Source organism: Lolium rigidum, chromosome 7 (genome assembly GCF_022539505.1).
Source record: "Lolium rigidum isolate FL_2022 chromosome 7, APGP_CSIRO_Lrig_0.1, whole genome shotgun sequence".
In the NCBI taxonomy this organism is placed as follows: Eukaryota; Viridiplantae; Streptophyta; class Magnoliopsida; order Poales; family Poaceae; genus Lolium; species Lolium rigidum.
In genome coordinates, this window is record NC_061514.1 from 120529225 (window position 1) to 120549384 (window position 20160).

A 20160-nucleotide genomic window follows, 5' to 3' on the forward strand; every position below is an offset into this window, starting at 1 on the left:
CAGGCCTCCGGTAGGTCTTCCTCTTCACCAAAGAGAGACCCTAGGACCACCGCCTTTATTCAGGTCGGACCCCCATGTCGGCGACCATCCCGGGCTGGCCACTCCGACCCTCCACCGGTGACTCCGTCGCCGGCTTCCATGCATCTCCATCTCGCCGCCGGAACGCGGTGATAGATCGATAGATCCACAACCACCAACCGCAGGCCGATCCTCTCCGGCGAAGAAGAGGGCCACCTCCACCGTCGTACCCAAGGCTGCTGCCCCGGGCGACCTCGTGTCGCGGGTGAAGCCCGAGATCGCCTCCACTCACCGGCGAGAGGCGGGGGGAAATTGGCGCAGGCCATGGGCATGGCCGCCGCCCACCACCAGCCCCTGCCGGAGTGCTGCGGAGAGCCGACGGGAGGAGGGAGACCGCAGCGCTGGCCGCCGCCGCCCATCCAAACCGCGCTGGCCGATCCACCAGGGGAGAGCCGACGGGAGAAGGGGGCGCAGCGCAGGCCGCCGCCGCCCATCCCATCCACGCATCCGCCATGCGTCGAGGAGGGGAGATCCGGACGCCGTCCACCATGCGTCGACGAGGAAGGGCCCCCGGCGCCGCCACGCCCTGTGGGTCTTTGCCCCGGCGGCGCTACCGGCGGTGGCGGCGTCGGTTAGGGCTGGGGAGGCTGGGGTGCAGGAGTTTTCCCAGTTGCATATACGTGGACAAGAACTCATCTGACTCATAATCCTATCCTCTCCCTCGTCGCTCCCTTCTAGCGGCTCGTCTACAGAAGCCAAAGGTGGTGGCGGCAAGAAAAAATGAGGCATTGGAAGAGAAGATATAGAGGAGGGCGACAGCTGGCCAGCTAGCTGGCGGTGGCAGGTAAGTTGCATCGCAACAGCCGCAATCTGCCACGGCAAGCAGATTCAGCAGCGGCTCTGTCGGCCAGCGGCGGCGGCAAGCTGCATCTCAAATCAGTGCCAAGCTGCGACTTCCTCAGCAAGCAGTATCGCGAGGGAATATATAGAGGATTGACGACGACGGGCTAACTAGCGGCGGCGGGCAAGCAACAACACCAAGCGGGATCTCTGTCACGTCCGCGGGACGAAATAAGCCGAGGGTTTGCACCCCCTTTTTGTTCGGCAAGTGGGCACTGAACGCTGCAAACAGGGTCAAGCAGAACACAGAAACACAAGATTTTTACACAGGTTTAGGGCGCAAGATGCGAAACCCATTCGTTCTGCTTGTCTGATCTTCTTGATGGATGAACAACGTACACGGAGAGCTGAGACTCCCCTTTCATTCGTCTCCGATACGCATTGTTTTCACCTCCTTCCCGCAAGCCGTTCTACCTCATGGTGCCATGCTTATGTTGCATGACACAACTCCACATGTGTAGAGTGCAGTCACCTTTTAGTTTTGGTTGCGTTTTTTCTAATAAAGAGGCGGAGCCAGGGAGGGGCGAGCAGGGGTCAGACCCCCCTCAACCGTTCGCCTCCCTCAAGAATTTACAGTTGGAAATAGTAGTATTATAGTACATGTACCTGTGTATTAATGGCATAGCTAATAATATTATGGATAATAGTTAAGCCTAAATTTAAGTAGTTGTAAGAACCCGCATACATGCATTGACCGATCGTTGAAGCCTTGTCATTTTGCCCCTTCCTCTCATCTAATCAGATTGGTCGAATGATCTTGTTTGCTAGGGGTGCGACAAGCTTGTTGTGGTCGACGTTGGACCTTCATTGTCGGCTTGTCTAGGCAGCCGAGTCGAACGGTGGTGGCATCTCATGTTCTGCCCACATTACCATGAACCCGCATCAACATCCCGTTAATTTTGAGGATGCACAAGCACTATAACTTTCATCGGTAAGGGTTCTGTTTACCGGAGGAGCTCACTCTGTAGCATCTTGAAGGAGCACTCGACATATTTCAGCCGTTTTGTGGTAGTCTCGTTTTGAGTGTTGTGGCAATCAGGGTTTTTTTTTCTCGGCCGGAATTTCCGAGATTTCGCAAAAAACCGGTTTTACCGGTTACCACCGAGAAAAAGAAATACCGAACGAAATTTTCCGGTATTTAAATAATTCGGTTAAATTTTAATTTTTTTATAAATTTTGTACAAAATAACGAGTTGGTTTGACGAATCTCGGCCGGTATTTAGCCGGTATTTCCGAAATTTCCGAAATACCGGAATACCGGTAACCACCGATATTTTTTGCCTACCGAGAAAAAAAACCTTGACAATTGGTTCAGGACAAAGTATTTTTTTTACATGCTGTTCATTAAGCTATTGCTTCATTTACTACGAGGTTTGAACAATATAAATCATATAACAATATATTTGGTTTATTGTTTATTTCTCATGCACTACATCTTTGGAGGATAAAAACTTGAGATCTTCTTGCTATTGCCTTGACACTGCACTTAAAATGGGCAAACAAAAAATCTTAGTTTGGTGGTAATGAGCTATATGTAGAGTTAAAGTTACTCCAAAATTCCATTCCAGATGAAAATTTGGGACCTGTTGATATTTTGAATTTCTAGAAGAACTGATTGTTTTCGAATGCAACCATTGCATATAGGATTTTGTTGACTATTCTACTGACCTTTGCATCGGTGGAGAAAAGCTTTCCAAAGCTAAAGCCGTTGAAGTCCTACTTGCATTCGACAATGGCACATGAAGACTTGGTGGATTGGCCTTGATAGCAACTGAAAACGATGTTTACAGCATGACCTACGCCAATTGCGTGCTATATTCTCGTTTCTTCACTCGCGTACGTATCCGTCTTGCCATCGGAATTTTCAAGACGCATGATGTTTACAAATAATGAAAGCAAAGTAAAAGTTTGGAAGTGGACGTTTATCATACACGCTCGCACGTAACACGGGGTTAAGAGTACACTGTTGCCATTAATAGGAAAATGGAGATTAGTAACGAGCTTAGGCTCATCTGGGCAAAAAAAGGACGAAGAAAATGGTGGATTCTGTTTCTACTCCATTTTAGGGAACTTTGCGTGCCTGTTTCACATGCAGTGGTGAAGCATATATATCAAGAGTATGACCTACGAAAATTGCGTGCTATTCTCGTTTCTTCGCTCGCGTATCCATCTTACCATCGAAATTTTCAAATGCATCACGTTTACAAATAATGAAAGCAAAGTAGAAGTTTGGAAGTGGACGTGTATCATACACGTCGGCTTAAGAGTACACTGTTGCCATTAATAGGAAAACGATGATTACTAAAGAGCTTGTAAATCTGGTACTAGTAGATCTTATTGAGATTCAGATGCCTACGATACATCACACGCGGCTGGGGTATGGGGGAATTAATCGAAAACGACTAGCAACACAAAAGCACACACACACTGTGACGCGCACACCGAGCACAGAGACAAACTGGTAGCTTGGCATATTATCGTTCTGGACCAGGAAGGTGACGATGTATAGATGGATCGATGGGCGGCGCACGCGCTAACGAGTCATCCCCGGGTTGATGTGAGGCGCGACGGTGGGAGCGCCCTTCCCCATCCTTTTTTTTTGACCGGGGCTACGGCGGGCTTACGCCAGCCTGAACAACTTTATAGAACCAAAGGAACTGGGAGCATTACAAAAGTTTTGGAGGGAGGGAGAAGAGGGGGCTAAGGGTTTTCAAGGCGGGTCAAACCCGTTACACCAATTATTAAGAGAGAGGGAGGGGGGAGAGGAGTTACAACGATGGGCCCAAAGCCTGATATCTTCAATGCATCTACGGGACACCAGAAGGAGGTCTTCAGCTGTGTCATTGAAAGTCCGGGCATTCCTCCGCTTCCAGATGTTCCAGGCGATGGCGGTGGTGACGGTGGTTTCTTCGAAACTTCGGCACTTTGTCATCCACAAGTCGTTGAGATTGGCGGGCCCCCTGACGTCGAAGTCTGGAAAGAAAAACCTCCAGACTTCCTTAGCTTTGGGGCACATGAGCAGGAGGTGGTCCACATCCTCATTGTGTGAACAGGAGAGGCAAGCAGCGGTGTTGCAGAGTTGGTGCCGGAAACGCCGCTCATTGGTGGGGAGACGCTTCTTCCAGGCCAGCCAGCAGAAAACTTTGCACTTGAGAGGGGCAGCGCTCCTCCAAATCTTCTCCGCCGCCTCTTCGATTCTTAGATGCCTGAAAGAATTGGTGTAGACACATTTGTTCGAGAGTTTTTTGTTAGCGAGGCGGTCCCAACGGGTGTCCGGGGTATCCTGTCGCAGGGTCACGGAGCTAAGCTCGTTGGCGAGGGCACGAAGGTCGGTCTCCGCGGCCAGCGAGAGGCGCGGTCCAAGAGTGTTGCGGAAGTCGGGTGTCAGAGCAGCAGCCACGTTAATGTTGGGACGGGTGGAGTGAGAGAAAAGGTTGGGAAAACGGTCCTGAAGAGGGGTATCTCCGATCCAAAGGTCAGCCCAGAAGGAGGTGGAGGTCCCGTTGGCGATGGAGACTTTGGTGATGGCACGAAAGGTGCTGAGCCCAGTCACAATGTCCTTCCAGATGGGGGTGTCTAGATGGTGGGAGTCTCCCAGATCTCTGGCATCGTTCCAGCCATACCGGCGTCGGAACCAGGAGGCCCAGGGAGCAGCGGTGTCGGAGTGTAGTTTTGTAAGAAACTTCGCTAGGAGGGCAGAGTTTTGCTCTGCCAGATTCCACCCTTACTTCCTCGGCTCGTCCCACCTCCGACCACGTCCCTCTCCACCTCATTGCCTCCTCCAGGGCCCCGCGCAGCAAAGTCTTCCGTATGGAAAACTCTTGGCTCACCCACCCCTCCTTCGCTGCCTTGACTAACCCCTTCCCCATCCTCACCATGTTGGCGTGCCACCCTGCAGACCAAGAACAGAGATACGGTACACGTTGCTGGTCAGCGCGCCGCCGCCGGCGAAAACAGTCGAGCGGAGGAAGGAAGAAGGAGGACGTACCGATGGACATGTCGAAGCCGCGGTGCTGGAGCTCGCGGTACTCCTGGCAGAGGGCGCATGGCTCGCAGAACCAGTGCACGCAGCAGTCGGGGCAGGGCTTCTCCTTGAGGCCGTATTGGGCGCGCAGCCTGGAGCGGTAACAGCAGGAGTAGAGGGGGCTCAACCCGATCAGCGTGGCCAGCGCCAGGTACAGCGTCCCGCTCACACAGCACGCTGGGCACCATGCATGGAGAGGATTCATGAATTAACAGAGAGATCCACATGAAAACAAACAAACAGGGGCAAGCAAGGTGATTAACCGGTGACTCACATGTGGCTCCCTGGTCGGCGATCTCGGCGATCCTCCCGAAGGCCACGCACGGGCAGAAGAAGGTCAGGCAGCCTGCAAGCACAAGATTAACACACATGCCGGTAAGTTCACAGCCGCGTGCTTTAGTGGAAGCGGAGAGGCTGGCCGGAAAGGTCTTACAGCTGCCGGCGTCGTCGAAGCAGCTGCAGAGGCCGGTGGTCCACGAGTCGCTGTTGAGGCTCGACATGGGGATGGAGATGGAGATGGAAATGGCCGAGATGGAGATGGAGATGGACGGGGCTGCTGCCTGCTATTGCAAGAGGAGTGTGAGCGGGGACGCGTATATAAGGGCGGGGTCGGGCTACAGGCCCGTTGTCCACGCGCCGTGTGGGCCGCGCAACAAACAAATGTTACCTGTCACTCACACTCACCACTTGGCCGAGTCCGAGGTTGTATGTGCTATCGTCCCCTTCCTCCTGCGCACTGAATGCTTGCATGTCGTTAACACACCAATTCCAACACCATTAGCCATTTTCATTTTTAAACAAAAAGAAAACACACCAATTCCAACACCATTAGCCATTTTCATTTTCAAACAAAAAGAAAACACACCAATCCAACACCAACCACGGTAAGAGCATCTAAGTCCCCCAAAGCGTCCTCCAAAGCAATTTGGGCGCGTCGGACCGAAAAACCGTTCCAGCCGTGTCCCCAAAGCCCATTTTTGTCTGGCGCAGCCCGATACGGTGTCCGGCGTCCCGAGCCCGTCCCCGTCCCACAGGGGACGCACCGGGGACGCCGGACACACCGAAAAGCAAGGCGGGGAGTGGCGGGGCCGACCCGTCAGCGGCACAATAAATTTTAACCTAACTGTCGCCTACCTCGCGACGGAAGTTATTGGATTGCAGCGACGGTGCAGTTCCCGCAGCGACGGTGCAGTTCCCGCAGAGGCACAACGACGCGTCTCGTCGCGCCTAGCTGCGTGCTGGCGTTAATGAGCGCCACCGCTCCCCCGCCTCCCTCCGGCCTATAAAAAGGGCCGCCTCTCATCGTCCCTCTCACACACACAAACCCTAGCGCCTCTCTTCCCAACCCTAGCCACCACCATCTCAACAAGAGTCGACGCCATGTCTGGTAGAGGCGGAGGCCGACCTCGCGGCCGTGGTCGTGGTCGTGGCTGCGGCAGAGCTGAACGCTCCCCGTCGCCTGCCACGCCGTCGTCTTCATCGTCGGAGATGGACGTGGAGCCGAGTGTGCTGTTCGAGTTCGTCCTCGTCCTCAAGGGCGACCCACGGGGCATCCACAGGCTGCCGGACTCCTTCGCCGAGTACGTCGCCGGCGACAACCGCCCGCGCACGATGCACCTGCGGGAGGCTTCGTGCGGCTGCTACCGGTGGATCGTCGACGTGATCTACGACGCGCGTGGCAAGATGTACCTCAACATCGGCTGGGAGAAGTTCGCGCGCCACCACAGCCTCGAAGCCGGCTTCATCCTCCTGTTCTCCTACTTCGGCGACAGGGACATGAGCTTCAAGGTCTTCGACGAGACGCGCCGCCGCCGGGACTACCACGTCGACAGCACCGACGAGGAGGACGACTGATGAAGAGTGTTTTTTCTTCGCAGCGAATACGGGCACGGAGGTTTCTGGCTGTTCTTCCTCGCAAGAACCAACAGGGGCACCGTCACTCGACCGGATTTCCCGGCTCGGTGATCGGGTGTGCCCTCGAGTGTTCTTTCTTGGCAGCCGAACACACGAAATCTTCGATGCACGGCCTAGTTAGGTTTAGTTTTTTTGCAATATTTTATATTTGTGTCTACCATGGTTCAAACTATGTATTAGTTTGTAGAAACCATGTTCCTAACTATATCTTCGTGTAAACCACGTTCCCAATTATGTATTAGTTTGTGGAAACTGAAATAAAAATTCCAAAAAAAATATTTTTAATGTTTGGGAGGCGGCGTTTGGGGGACGCGGCTGAGGAGCGACGTCCCACAAACACGACACGACCAAAACACGTCACCCAAACGCTCAATTCGACGTGGTTTGGAGACGCGACTGAAAATGCTCTAAGAACATACACCGATCAAGGCAGCACTAGCCCCAGAGGCCGCTGGTCCACGAGTTTGCTGCCGTCAGAGCGCTTGGCAGTTGCGGCACCCTGGTGTATCCCGTCCATGGCAAGATACTCGCTACTGTACATCGCTGTTATGTCTCACTACACCTACGCCTTCGTCGTTATTAGCTGTTAGGTCGTACCGTGTGAACCACAGCCTCCGGCCCTAGCTTTCCCCACTACAGCCACGGCTGTCATTTATACGGAACGTGCCAACAAGTGAAAAATGAGAAAAATGACCCAAACTTGAAAACTCAGTAAGAAACTAACCGGCTCCGAAAAAAAAACATTCTAAGGGTGTCTTTGGTTCGGTCACCAAGTGAAACGTAATGAACGGTTCCGCGCCTATCATCTGTTCTTGTGTTTAGTTGAAAGGCGAAATGAAATGGAGTGGTTCCTCCAAATGGAATATTCCTCCTATATCCGTGATGCACCCATTCCACTAAATCGGTAGAATGTGCACGTTCCACTTGCTAACCGCACTGCAAATCTCGCTATTCTACGTGGACAAGAACTCATCTGACTCATAAACCTATCCTCTCCCTCGTCGCTCCCTTCTAGCGGCTCGTCTACAGAAGCCAAAGGTGGTGGCGGCAAGAAAAAATGAGGCGTTGGAAGGGAAGATATACAGGAGGGCGACGGCTGGCCAGCTAGCTGGCGGCGGCAGGTAAGTTGCATCGCAACAGCCGCAATCTGCCACGGCCAGCAGATTCAGCACCGGCTCTGTCGGCCAGCGGCGGCGGCAAGCTGCATCTCAAATCAGTGCAAAGCTGCGGCTTCCTCAGCAAGCAGTATCGCGAGGGAAGATATAGAGGAGGGACGACGACGGGCTAACTGGCGGCGGCGGGCAAGCAACAACACCAAGCGGGATCTCTATCGCGTCCGCGGGACGAAATAAACCGAGGGTTTGCACCCCCTTTTTGTTCGGCAAGTGGGCACTGAACGCTGCAAACAGGGTCAAACAGAACACACAAACACGAGATTTTTACACAGGTTTAGGGCGCAAGATGCGAAACCCATTCGTTCTACTTGTGATGGATGAACAACATACACGGAGAGCTGAGACTCCCCTTTCCTTCGCCTCCGATACAGTTGTTTTCACCTCCTTCCCGCAAGCCGTTCTACCTCATGGTGCCATGCTTATGTTGCATGACACAACGCCACAAGTGTAGAGTGCAGTCACCTTTTAGTTTTGGTTTCGTTTTTTCTAATAAAGAGGCGGAGCCAGGGAGGGGCGAGCAGGGGTCAGACCCCCCTCAACCGTTCGCCTCCCTCAAGAATTTACAGCTGGAAATAGTAGTATTATAGTACATGTTCCTGTGTATTAATGGCATAGCTAATAATATTATGGATAATAGTTAAGCCTAAATTCAAGTAGTTGTAAGAACCCGCGTACATGCATTGACCGATCGTTGAAGCCTTGTCATTTTGTCCCTTCCTCTCATCTAATCAGATTGGTCGAACGATCTTGTTTGCTAGGGGTGTGACAAGCTTGCTGTGGTCAACGTTGGACCTTCATTGTCGGCTTGCCTAGGCAGCCGAGTCGAACGGTGGTGGCATCTCATGTTCTGCCCACATTACCATGAACCCGCATCAACATCCCGTTAATTTTGAGGATGCATAAGCACTACAACTTTCATCGGTAAGGGTTCTGTTTATCGGAGGAGCTCACTCTGTAGCATCTTGAAGGAGCACTCGACATATTTCAGCCGTTTTGTCGTAGTCTCGTTTTGAGTGTTGTGGCAATTGCTTCACAATCTGCATATGATTGGTTCAGGATAACGAATTTTTTTACATGCTTTTGATTAAGCTATTGCTTCATTCACTACGAGGTTTGAACAATATAAATCATATAACAAAATATTTGGTTTATTGTTTATTTCTCATGCACTACACCTTTGGAGGATAAAAACTTGAGATCTTCTTGCTGTTGCCTTGACACTGCACTTAAAATGGGCAAACAAAAAATCTTAGTTTGGTGGTAATGAGCTATATGTAGAGTTAAAGTTACTCTAAAATTCCATTCCGGATGAAAATTTGGGACCTGTTGATATTTTGAATTTCTCGAAGAACTGATTGTTTTCCGAATGCAACCATTGCATATAGGATTTTGTTGACTATTCTAGTGACCTTTGCATCGGTGGAGAAAAGCTTTCCAAAGCTAAAGCCGTTGAAGTCCTACTTGCATTCGACAATGGCACATGAAGACTTGGTGGATTGGCCTTGATAGCAACTGAAAACGATGTTTACAACATGACCTACGCCAATTGCGTGCTATATTCTCGTTTCTTCACTCCCGTACGTATCCGTCTTGCCATCAGAATTTTCAAGACGCATGACGTGTACAAATAATGAAAGCAAAGTAAAAGTTTGGAAGTGGACGTTTATCATACACGCTCGCACGTAACACGGGTTAAGAGTACACTGTTGCCATTAATAGGAAAATGGAGATTAGTAACGAGCTTAGGCTCATCCGGGCAAAAGAAGGACGAAGAAAATGGTGGATTCTGTTTCTACTCCATTTTAGGAAACTTTGCGTGCCTGTTTCACATGCTAGTGGTGAAGCATATATATCAAGAGCATGACCTACGTCAATTGCGTGCTATTCTCATTTCTTCGCTCTTGTATCCGTCATGATCTTAACATCTAAATTTTCAAGCGCATCAGGTTTACAAATAATGAAAGCAAAGTAGAAGTTTGGAAGTGGACGTTTATCATGCACGCTCGGCTTAAGAGTACACTGTTGCCTTTATAATAGGAAAACGATGATTACTAAAGAGCTTGTAAATCTGGTACTAGTAGATCTTATTGAGATTCAGATGCCTACGATACATCACACGCGGCTGGGAATGGAGGAATTAATCGAAAACGACTAGCAACAGAAAAGCACACACACACTGTGACGCGCACACCGAGCACAGAGACAAACTGGTAGCTTGGCATATTATTGTTCTGGAGCAGGAAGGTGACGATGGATAGATGGATCGATGCACGGCGCACGCTAACGAGTCATCCCCGGGTACATGTGAGGCGCGACGGTGGGAGCGCCCTTCCCCATCCTCTCCATGTTGGCGTGCCACCCTGCAGGTGAGGAAGGAACAGACACGGTACGCAGCAGATTGATCAGCACGCCGCCGGCGCCGGAAACGGTGGAGCGGAGGAAGGAGGAGACAGGAGAGGACGTACCGATGGACATGTCAAATCCGCGGTGCTTGAGCTCGCGGTACTCCTGGCAGAGCGCGCATGGCTCGCAGAACCAGTGCACGCAGCAGTCGGCGCATGGCTTCTCCTTGAGGCCGTAGTGGCCGCGCAGCCTGGAGCGGTAGCAGCAGGAGTAAAGGCAGCCCATCCCGGTCAACGAGGCCAGCGCCAGGTATAGCGTCCCGCTCACGCAGCACGCTGAGCACCATGGACCAAGTTATTGCAGTATTATTCATCAATTAACAGAGAGATACGCATCAAAACAAACAGGAGCAAGCTGGTTCGTTAACCGGAGAAAGAATCGTTTAGAAGGAAGGAACAGATCTCACATGTGGCTCCCTGGTCGACGATCTCTGCGATCCTCCCGAAGGCGACGCACGGGCAGAAGAGCGTCAGGCAGCCTGCAAGCACAACATAACACAAGCCGGTGATCATCTCAAGTTCACAGCCGCGTGCTCAAGTGGAAGCGGAGAGGCTGGCCGGAAAGGTTCTTACAGCTGCCGGCGTCGTCGCAGCAGCCCAAGAGGCCGGTGGTCCACGAGTTGCTGTTGAGGCTCGACATGGGGATGGAGATGGAGATGGAGATGGAGATGGAGGGGGCTGCTGGCGCACGATGAGTGTGTGTGATCGGCCGTGTGTGTGAGTGTGTGGTGGTACGCGTATTTAAGGACGGGCTCGGGCTATTCTGGCCCGTTTTTCACGCGCCGTGTGGGCCGTGCAACAAACAAATGTTACCTGGCGCCTGTCACCATTACGGTCCTAGGTTGTACGTGTTGTCGTGTGGTCCCCTCAGGCGCATTCCGTATTTGCATGTGACTTATCACTCCATGCATACAGGTCCAACATATGCACGATATACTACAGACCACACCACCTAGCCACACCAGCACTACTCCCGTGCCTAGACTCAGTTTGCTGCTGTCACAGCACTTGGGGGTAGCGGCACCTGTGATGTCCTACTGCCTGCCTGTTGTTTTTATTAGCTGTAGTTGTATTGTACCGTGTGTACAACTGCCTCCGGCTTTAGCTTTCCACACTACGGCGACGACAGCCATATATAGCCGGAACATGCGAACAAGTGAAAATGAGCAAAATTGACCCAAGGCGGACCCAGAACAACAAAAACCCGGGGTCACTCTTTGAGACACGCATATTTTTTACTTAGATTTAGGGGTGTCACACACTAGAAATAGACAAAATTTACCAAGAAAAACCAATTCAACCTGGTGTCCTGTGACACCTGCTAGCATAACCTAGGTCCGCCCCCGGACCCAAACTTGAAAATTCAGTAAAAAACTAACCAACTCTAGAATAATTTACATTATAAGTCCTTCTTCATACCGCTCGACCTCAGAGCGCCATGCCTATGTTGCATGACACAGAGCGCCACATGTGCAGAGTGCAGTCACTTTTAGGTTTTTTTTCTTTTGGTTTGTCTAATAAGGAGTGTTCAGAGATCAAACATAGAGGAGGAGAAGGAGGAGCTAAATTACTCCCTATTTCCTATCGATATACAATATGATAAGTCAAATAGTTTATATGCTGCAAATTATTTCCCATTCGATATATTGGACTAAGATTTCAGGTCTTTAGCCAAAAAAAAAAAAACTAAAAAACGAGGCCATTTCAAGGGATATATGAGGTTAACAGCAACACGTACAGTCAAACTGGCCGTACCGTGTGGCCGTACCATAATCGCTCCGCTAAAACATGATTAACATCGCTAAACGAGGGGAAGTAATAAGCAATGGTATGGCGGTGTCCCGCCATATATTCCGCCAGTACCGAACATGCGGACAACCTCCAAAATAATGCCGCACCGGAGGGCCGAAGAAGCACAAGATTTTTGAAGGAACGTCTACCCGCTTAACAAGCAATGGTACGGCAGGGTCCAAAAAAGGTAAAACACTTTGGTTAATCCTATGGCTAATATGACAAATCTTGAGACCAAAAAAGGTAAAACACCTTGGTTATGGTCACAAGTATTCCTTCATAGTCTTTTAAGTCCGGTTATAAAACATATACCACTTTTTCGCACGATCTCACTTAAAAGTTGAAGGTCCAGTTGGGCAATGAAAAGAAAGAGGGCTAGAGAGTCTTGAGGTAACTATATGGTAGTTTAATGTCATACCTCGGACGTTTATGCTTCCCTAGACACAACTTTCATTCCCATTTACTAAGTTTTATGAATATCCTAAGAGCTCCTCCGCAAGGAAGTATTATCTAGGAGAAGGTAGAGGATTATTACTTATTTGATCTTTCACATTAAATAAAATATTTGTTGTGGCTGATTTGGCATAATGAAACTTGTGTAATATTTTATTGCTACACTAGCTATGCTAAGATTTCTGACAAAGAAGTGTGAGCTATCTAAGACTACCAATTCTAAGTGAACCAACTTTCCCGTTGTTTCGGTTTAAACTTCGTGTTACTTAATCAAGGTTTAAGCTTGGGATGTTGGTGAGTGGAAAATATACTCATCTTATCTCTGTCTAAAATGGACATTTCTCACCATTTTCCTGATAATATCTCTATAGACATACCACTAATCACTAATAATTGCATATATGTGCAAATCTCTTTGTTATTTTATCTTGTGCAGATTTGGACACATTAATGATGAAATATGAGAAAATCAAGGAGGAATTGTGAGCTAGAAGCAGTCCCAAGTGAACCAGAACTAAGTGACAAGTCACTTAACAAGCAACGGTACGGCGGCAGCTGCTTAGACCGTCTGGTTGTACCACATGTTAGTGGCTTCGTACAATCAAATTGAGTATTTATTGTGAATGCACCTAGGTCATGAGAACAACAGAACGCCGCCACCCCATAAAACTATGAGCTCCATCACCCCATTCCTCGAAGCTCTCTTGCCACCAACATTCCATCACTCCCTATCTTCAACTCCATAGCCATCTACTTGTAAAATGGTTCATTCGTGACTCACGATATCGTAAGACTATTTGCTATTCATCTATCGAGGATTTTTAATGCAAATGATTGTTGATTTAATAATGTGTGAGTAGTCCTTACGGGCCGGCGGCTAAGGTCTAGCTAGCCTCACAACAATATGTGCATCTTTTGATATGTGATTGTTGTGTGGTATAGTAATCAAGATTCATATATTTGGTTCAAGTATTTTGCCTCAAGCATAGGGCCTTGTTAGCTATGCAAGACCCGAAGATTTGTAAAAGGTTAAATGTGATATTAGGAGGAGTATTTATGCACACAAGTTCAAACCTCGGTGCCTGTCGAGTTGTAGCCTATTTGTAGGCTTCTCTCTCTGGAATCTCAATGATGTCATAGATCTTAAGGCTTTTGTCTTTTTAAAAAAAATAATTATGAGATTCGCGCTACGTGGTACTTGAGGTTTGACGGAGATCCATAGAGCATATGACATGTAGAATTTGGTGTTATCAAACGCATTGTTCTTGCAGTCTATAATCTTATGCAACACATGTTTTTTATTCATTTTATCTGGATAATCCCATCTGTGTAAGCACAACTTCATGTGAAACCTCAGTATCTAGCCTATCTCCATCTATTGATACAAAACCCTAGAATGACAATGTTTGGTCTGGTCAACAAAATAATTCTACAAAGTTCTCAAAGTCTCATTCGCAGCGATCTACACCAAATCAAGCACCTCCCAAAGATTAAATAAACCTAGATCTCCGTGGCAGCGTTCCATGGGAGGTGCTGAAGCGCCGGTGGAGGAAGCCGGGTGAGACATCTACTTGGCCGGGGCCTGAGGCTCTCCGTCGGTAGCCATGGAGGCTTCGGTGGAGCGGTGGCGGCCTCCGCCCCCCAATGACGGTTCGGCGGTGGTACGCATGATCCGTGCTGTCATCCTCTTCCCTGGTGATCCGACAGGAGGGACTAGCGGCGTGGGGGCTGCTGATCTTGTTTTGTTTTTGGTGGCGGTCCTCGGGTTTCTCGCAAGCGAAGAAAAAGATCTACCGGAGGTCAGTTTGCTTTGATCTGGCTGGAGAGATGAGTTCCGGAAAGCACTGCCGGCGAATGGAACAGTGCATCTTTTGCCTGGAGTTTGCCGAAACGGGTGGTATTCGGTCGCGCGCACCCATGTTTTTACTCCAACCGTTTGGTTCCGGAGGGAGCGGCGCGAAGCTCTATTCTGTGTTTACATCAGGTGACTTTTTGGTCCATGGTGAAGTTAGAAGAAAGAATATCATGAAGGCCGAATTGGTGGACTGGCTAAAGGAGGTTCAAGTCTCTGTGATGCTGAGGGATTTGCTTGGCGTTCCTGGTGGGTTCGTTGCATGGAAAACAAAAAATTTCTACTGTGTACATGAACAAAAACCAAGATCCAATCTAGGAAGAAGCAAGATCTAATCTACCAATATCGAAGCAACGAGAAGATCATGAGACTAACCCTCGAAGATTCCAAAGCCTACGAGATCAGATCTTGTTGTTGATGTAGTGGATCATCCGTGCTGCAATCCGGCAGCACTTCCGTACTCGGTCGTGCGTACGGTGTCGATGAAGCCCATCCTCTCCCTGTTCCAGCGAGCAGCGGTGGTATGGTAGATCTCCTCGGAATCCCAGCACCACGACGGTGTGGTGGTGGTGGTGGTGGAGGAGAAAAGCTGCAGGGCTTCGCCTAAGCCGGAGCAGACTATCGGTGGGAGAGAGAGGCGGCCAGAGGTCAAGGGGTGAAGGAGGGCTACGCCCCTGCCCCCTCCCCTCTTTATATAGGGGGGGGGTGCGGCCAGGGTTGCTTTGGCCCCTCCTCCAAGCCCTATGGCCGGCGGCCAAAGGAGGGAAAGTGGGGAAACTTGCCCCCCCCCCCCCCCCAAGTTGATCCCCCCTAGGGTTTTGGTAAACCCTAAGGGGTGGCCGGCCTGGGCCCTTGGGGCTTGGTGCGCCTGGCCTATTAGGGCAAGGCAGCACCCCCTCGGCCCATGTTGGCCCCCCTAGGTCGTGGGCCCCATGGTGGAACCCTTCGGAACCTTCTAGAACCTTCCCGGTCTTCCACCGGAAAAATCTCGAACTTTTCCGAAACCTAGAAATCAACTTCCCTTATATGAATCTTATTCTCCAGACCATTCCGGATCTCCTCGTGATGTCCTGGATCCCATCCGAGACTCCAAACAAACTTCAGACTCCATCAATCATATTCTGAATCTACTTATGCGACATTGAACCTTAAGCGCGTCACCCTACGGTTCGTGAACTATGCAGACATGGTCGAGACTCCTCTCCGACCAATAACAAATAGCGGGATCTGGAGATCCATAATGGCTCCCACACATTCAGCGATAATTTCGTGATCGATTGAACCATTTACATACGATACTGATTCCCTTTGGCACGCGATACTTTACTTGTCTGAGGTTCGATCATCGGTATCTCCATAACTTATTCAACCTCGTTACCAACAAGTACTCTTTGCTCGTACCGTGGTATGTCATCTCTTGTGACCCAGTCACATGCTTGCAAGCTAATTAGACGACATTCCACCGAGAGGGCTCAGAGTATATCTATCCGTCATCGGGATGGACAAATCCCACTCTTGATCCATATGCCTCAACACTTAATCCCATCTTTATAACCAGCCTTTACGCAATGTGTTTGATGTAATCAAAGCATCCTTTCGGTGTAAGTGATTTACATGATCTCATCGTCGAAGGACTAGGTAACTGTGTATCAAAAGCTTATAGCAAGTTGAACTTAATGACTTGATCTCATGCTACGCTTATTTAGGTGTGTGTCCATTATATCATTCATCCAATAACATAACCTTGTTATTAATAACATCCAATGTTCATGATCACGAAACCATAATCATCTATTAATCAACAAGCTAGTTATACAAGAACCTTACTAGGGACTCCTTGTTGTTTACATAACACACATGTATCAATGTTTCGGTTAATACAATTATAGCATGGTATGCAAACATTTATCATAAACACAAAGATATTATAATAACCACTTTATTATTGCCTCTTGGGCATATCTCCAACAGTTCCGGGCTCCGCAGCAGTGGTATGCATCTGGGGGCGACAACATAGGTGAAGTTCAGAGTCTTACCTCTCAGGATGAAAACCCAAGATCTGGCCTTAACTGGTTGTGCCTGACAATGATCTTGTTGGAGGCATTATTTTCAGAGTGGGGACTATCTTTATGGTGAAAACCTAAGATCTTTGTTGGTCGGGTGACGACGGCGCTGGTGCATTGTTCCCTTCTTGGCGGAGTCACTTTTGGAGAGTCTGTATTTCAGGTGTTGTCACGTTGGTGGTTGTATTGCTGTTGCAAGGTCCGAAATGCTGTAGCGAGACTTTTATTTCTTAGTTTTCTTTACTCTTTAATTTTTGGTCGTGTGCATCTATACTGCCACTAGGGCGGGGCGTTGTTGCAGAGGCTGGATGTAATTGGTTTCTTTTGATATTAATATATTCCTTTTATCGAAAAAATTAAAATGAGATCTGTAATCATCTTTTCTTCTCAAAAACAACGTGGGGGCTTGTTGGTGCATGCTATCTTTGGCACTACGACTTGTCATGTGTCTTTATGGCAGTCTATAGCTTGGCTTCATTCTTTTTGGCCAGGAGAAAAGAAATATTACACTCTGATGTTATCAGTTGTTTGTTGGTCGATTTGTACCATCAGAAATAAGATTACATTTGAACAGTTCATTCTCAGATCTCCTGTTACGATTATCTTTACGGTGTGTTCATTTCTGAAACATTGGGCAGGGATCTACGGTGACGAGGAGAAGGGAGCAACTTTTGCTGGTGCTGATCAGCTCAAGAGGAAGGCTTAGGAGGTGGTTGGAGCTGGATCAAGTGCGGAGAATCCCAGTGCAGCTAGAATTGGAAGGTCCAAATGCCTGATGCTCAGTGCGGGATGAAGACTTGCATGTGTTTCTTGATGTTTGGTGGTTGTCTGAACTTGCAGTTTGCTGTATTCGCTAAACTTTCTTTAGTTTAGAGGGATCAATATTATCAGGTTTTTGCTCCGTAGGGATGCTCGAGGGCGAGCATTTCGAGCAGAGGTCTCCTGATGATACCTCCTTTTTCAACTTCTGTTTCCCGTCCCTTTCTCTCGTTCTGTCCCTTGCTTGTAAAAGACTTCATATTTCCGCATATGCAAGTAATGGAAAGGGGAAGTTGGATCATACACGATAACACTGAATTAACACGTTTAAGAGTACGCCATTGAAATTAACAAGAGGAAATGGGTGATTAGTACAGAACTTTGGCTCATTCGGGTAAAACATGGGAGGAGAAAATGGTGGACTCCGTGTCTACCCATAGAACGGGTAGATTTTATTCAGATTCAGATGTCTACAGATGTAGTACATCAGAAGCGGTTGGGTACGCACGAATTAATCGAAAACGACTTACAACAAAAAGGCGCGCGCGCACACACACAAAACTGAGCACAAAGACAAACTGGTGACAAGACCGAAGTAGCAGCTGGTCGCCTGGCATTATTGTTCTTGAGCTGGAAGCTGATCATGGATAGATTGATCGACGGTGACTGCTTGGGTATTCGATCGACGCGTATTCTAGCGAGTCATCCCTGGGTTCATCTGAGGCGCGACGGTCGAAGCGGTCTTCCCCATCTTCTCCATGTTGGCCTGCCACCCTGCACGAACAGACGCTGGTCAGCACACTGCCTGCCGCCGTGGCGCGCGCACGAAGTCTGCTTGATAAAATGCTAGTGCGAAGTGCGCATACCGATGGACATGTCGTAGCCGCGATTCTTGAGCTCGCGGTATTCCTGGCAGAGCGCGCATGGCTCGCAGAACCAGTGCACGCAGCAGTCGGCGCAGGGCTTCTCCTTGAGCGCGTACTGGCCGCGCAGCCTGGAGCGGTAGCAGCAGGAGTAGAGGCAGCCCATCCCGGTCACCGAGGCCAGCGCCATGTACAGCGTCCCGCTCACACAGCATGCTGAGGTAGTTCAATAAGATGGATCAATTAAGTTACTATTCGGGCATTAACAGATATACAAGAAAACATGTAAGAGCAAGTTGATTAGCTAACCGGTGAGAGAATCGTTACTCACATGTTGCTCCCTGGTCGACGATCTCGGCGATCCTCCCGAAGGCGACGCACGGGCAGAAGAAGGTCAGGCAGCCTGCAAGCACAACATAATGCCAGTTAAGTTGAGGAGGAGGCATGCACGCATGCAGCATGCTAGGTCTCGCGCGCCATGAAAAACAGAGATACTACAGCTGAACCGGAGCGGAAAGGTCTTACAGCTGCCGGCGTCGTCGCAGCAGCCGCAGAGGCCGGTGGTCCACGAGGCGTTGTTGAGGCTGGCCATGGGGATGGAGATGCAGGGGTTTGCTTGCGCGCTGCCGGACGGTGCTGTTGCGGTTGTAGGACTCTCCGTCGCTTGGCTGGGCTATGTATGTGAGTTGTCAGAGCCCTAGCCATGTATTCCTATTTAAGGACGGGACGGAAACGGGTTATTCGCATGTGATTGTTACTTTTATCTACGTATACACATTGAGTCCATGCAGATAGACTGATAGAGTCGTTACAGCCTAGTAGACTCAGTTTGCTGCCGTCAGAGCACTTGGCGGTTGCGCCACTGTGATGTCCTCGCTTCGCTGATGGATCTTCGTCGTTATTAGCTGTGTATAGTAAGTCTTACGTACGTACCGTGTGTACGTGTACGCGTCTGCCTCCCGCCCGACCTAGCTTTCTCCACTACGGCCACGACAGTCCTATATAGGGAAGGTGCCAACGCGTGAGCATCATCAAAATCGCTTCTTCTGCAGATTGCCAGCCGACACGCGTGGCCCTCCACAGTTGACGCCTTTGACGGCCCCCCCTACGATCGATTTCCGAACTTGCGATTTGCCAACATGAGTAGCAGAAAATATATGTATGTACGTAGCTAGCATAACCAGCCGGTCGTTCTTTCTAGCAGCTTGCATCGGGAATGCGCGCGCACCGCGTACGTACGGGCAGCATGGAGTGCAGCAAAGCGTTACGAATATGCAAGTGTGTACGACACGACCGCCGCGTAGCGCACGCGCTACGCTTGCGCACCGTTCAAGAGCTAGCGCTCATGCAGGAACTGGCACGTATATACACGGTCCAAGGAGGAGCCGAAAATTATGAACAGCACGCCTCAGCGTTTGACGATGCAATCATAGGTGACAAGCGCCAGGCTGGTTCGGCGGGGCGTGTTTGCATTTGGAATTCCAGTTCTCGCATCTAGTGGGCCAAATTTCGTGCGACTAGATACCCATGGGGAACTTTTGGCCCGCACCACAAGCTGCTTCCTAAAGCAACAAAAAGTTGGCTTGATAGGTACGCTCGAAGAAAAACCTTAGATACGTGTGTTGCACATGTACTGCAGGTGAAGGCAAATCACTCCCCTCTTTAAATCCTATTACGAACTAATTCCCGGGGTAATAGAAACAAAGGAATGCGGCTCACAAACAGTTTGCCTTGTCTAATCCCCTAGCAATCTCTCATTCCCTTCCAAAAAAATTGCAAAACAAGCTGGAGATCGATTATGGGAAAACCCTTACCCTACAAGTTCTATTTGGGAAGCGCTCATTCTTATCCTCCCCCCTCTCTCTCTCTCCTGCTACAGTACCTGAGGGGGCTCTCGAGCTCGTCGGGCCAATCTGAAGCCAAACTCGCCGGCGAGGCCGGTCGAG

The 20160-nt window shown here is 49.6% G+C and overlaps 2 protein-coding genes across 2 annotated transcripts; both read right to left on the minus strand.

Moving 5' to 3' along the window:
• Positions 1-10311: 10311 nt before the first annotated feature.
• Positions 10312-11073, minus strand: LOC124671910 (cell number regulator 2-like). The gene is made up of 4 exons (XM_047208229.1): positions 11007-11073; positions 10841-10912; positions 10497-10709; positions 10312-10391 (listed from the first exon to the last, which is right to left on the minus strand). The coding sequence occupies exons 1-4, from the start codon at positions 11071-11073 to the stop codon at positions 10312-10314; spliced, it is 432 nt and encodes a 143-aa protein (XP_047064185.1).
• A 6972-nt stretch (positions 11074-18045) lies between these two features.
• On the minus strand, positions 18046-18806 carry LOC124677037 (cell number regulator 2-like). Its single transcript, XM_047213037.1, has 4 exons — positions 18740-18806; positions 18546-18617; positions 18218-18430; positions 18046-18125 (listed from the first exon to the last, which is right to left on the minus strand). Exons 1-4 carry the CDS (start codon positions 18804-18806, stop codon positions 18046-18048), a joined length of 432 nt encoding a protein of 143 aa, XP_047068993.1.
• Positions 18807-20160: the final 1354 nt, after the last annotated feature.

What these genes read in the sequence shown, in the direction of transcription:
- LOC124671910 (XM_047208229.1), bottom strand. Translation starts at nt 11,073, where the DNA reads ATGTCGAGCCTCAACAGCAACTCGTGGACCACCGGCCTCTTGGGCTGC. An exon ending in CTGCGACGACGCCGGCAGCT is followed by an intron (nt 10,913 to 11,006) that starts GTAAGAACCTTT and finishes TTGTGCTTGCAG; the next exon opens with GCTGCCTGACGCTCTTCTGC. An exon ending in CGGATTTGACATGTCCATCG is followed by an intron (nt 10,392 to 10,496) that starts GTACGTCCTCTC and finishes CCTCACCTGCAG; the next exon opens with GGTGGCACGCCAACATGGAG.
- LOC124677037 (XM_047213037.1), bottom strand. Translation starts at nt 18,806, where the DNA reads ATGGCCAGCCTCAACAACGCCTCGTGGACCACCGGCCTCTGCGGCTGC. An exon ending in CTGCGACGACGCCGGCAGCT is followed by an intron (nt 18,618 to 18,739) that starts GTAAGACCTTTC and finishes TTGTGCTTGCAG; the next exon opens with GCTGCCTGACCTTCTTCTGC. An exon ending in CGGCTACGACATGTCCATCG is followed by an intron (nt 18,126 to 18,217) that starts GTATGCGCACTT and finishes CTGTTCGTGCAG; the next exon opens with GGTGGCAGGCCAACATGGAG.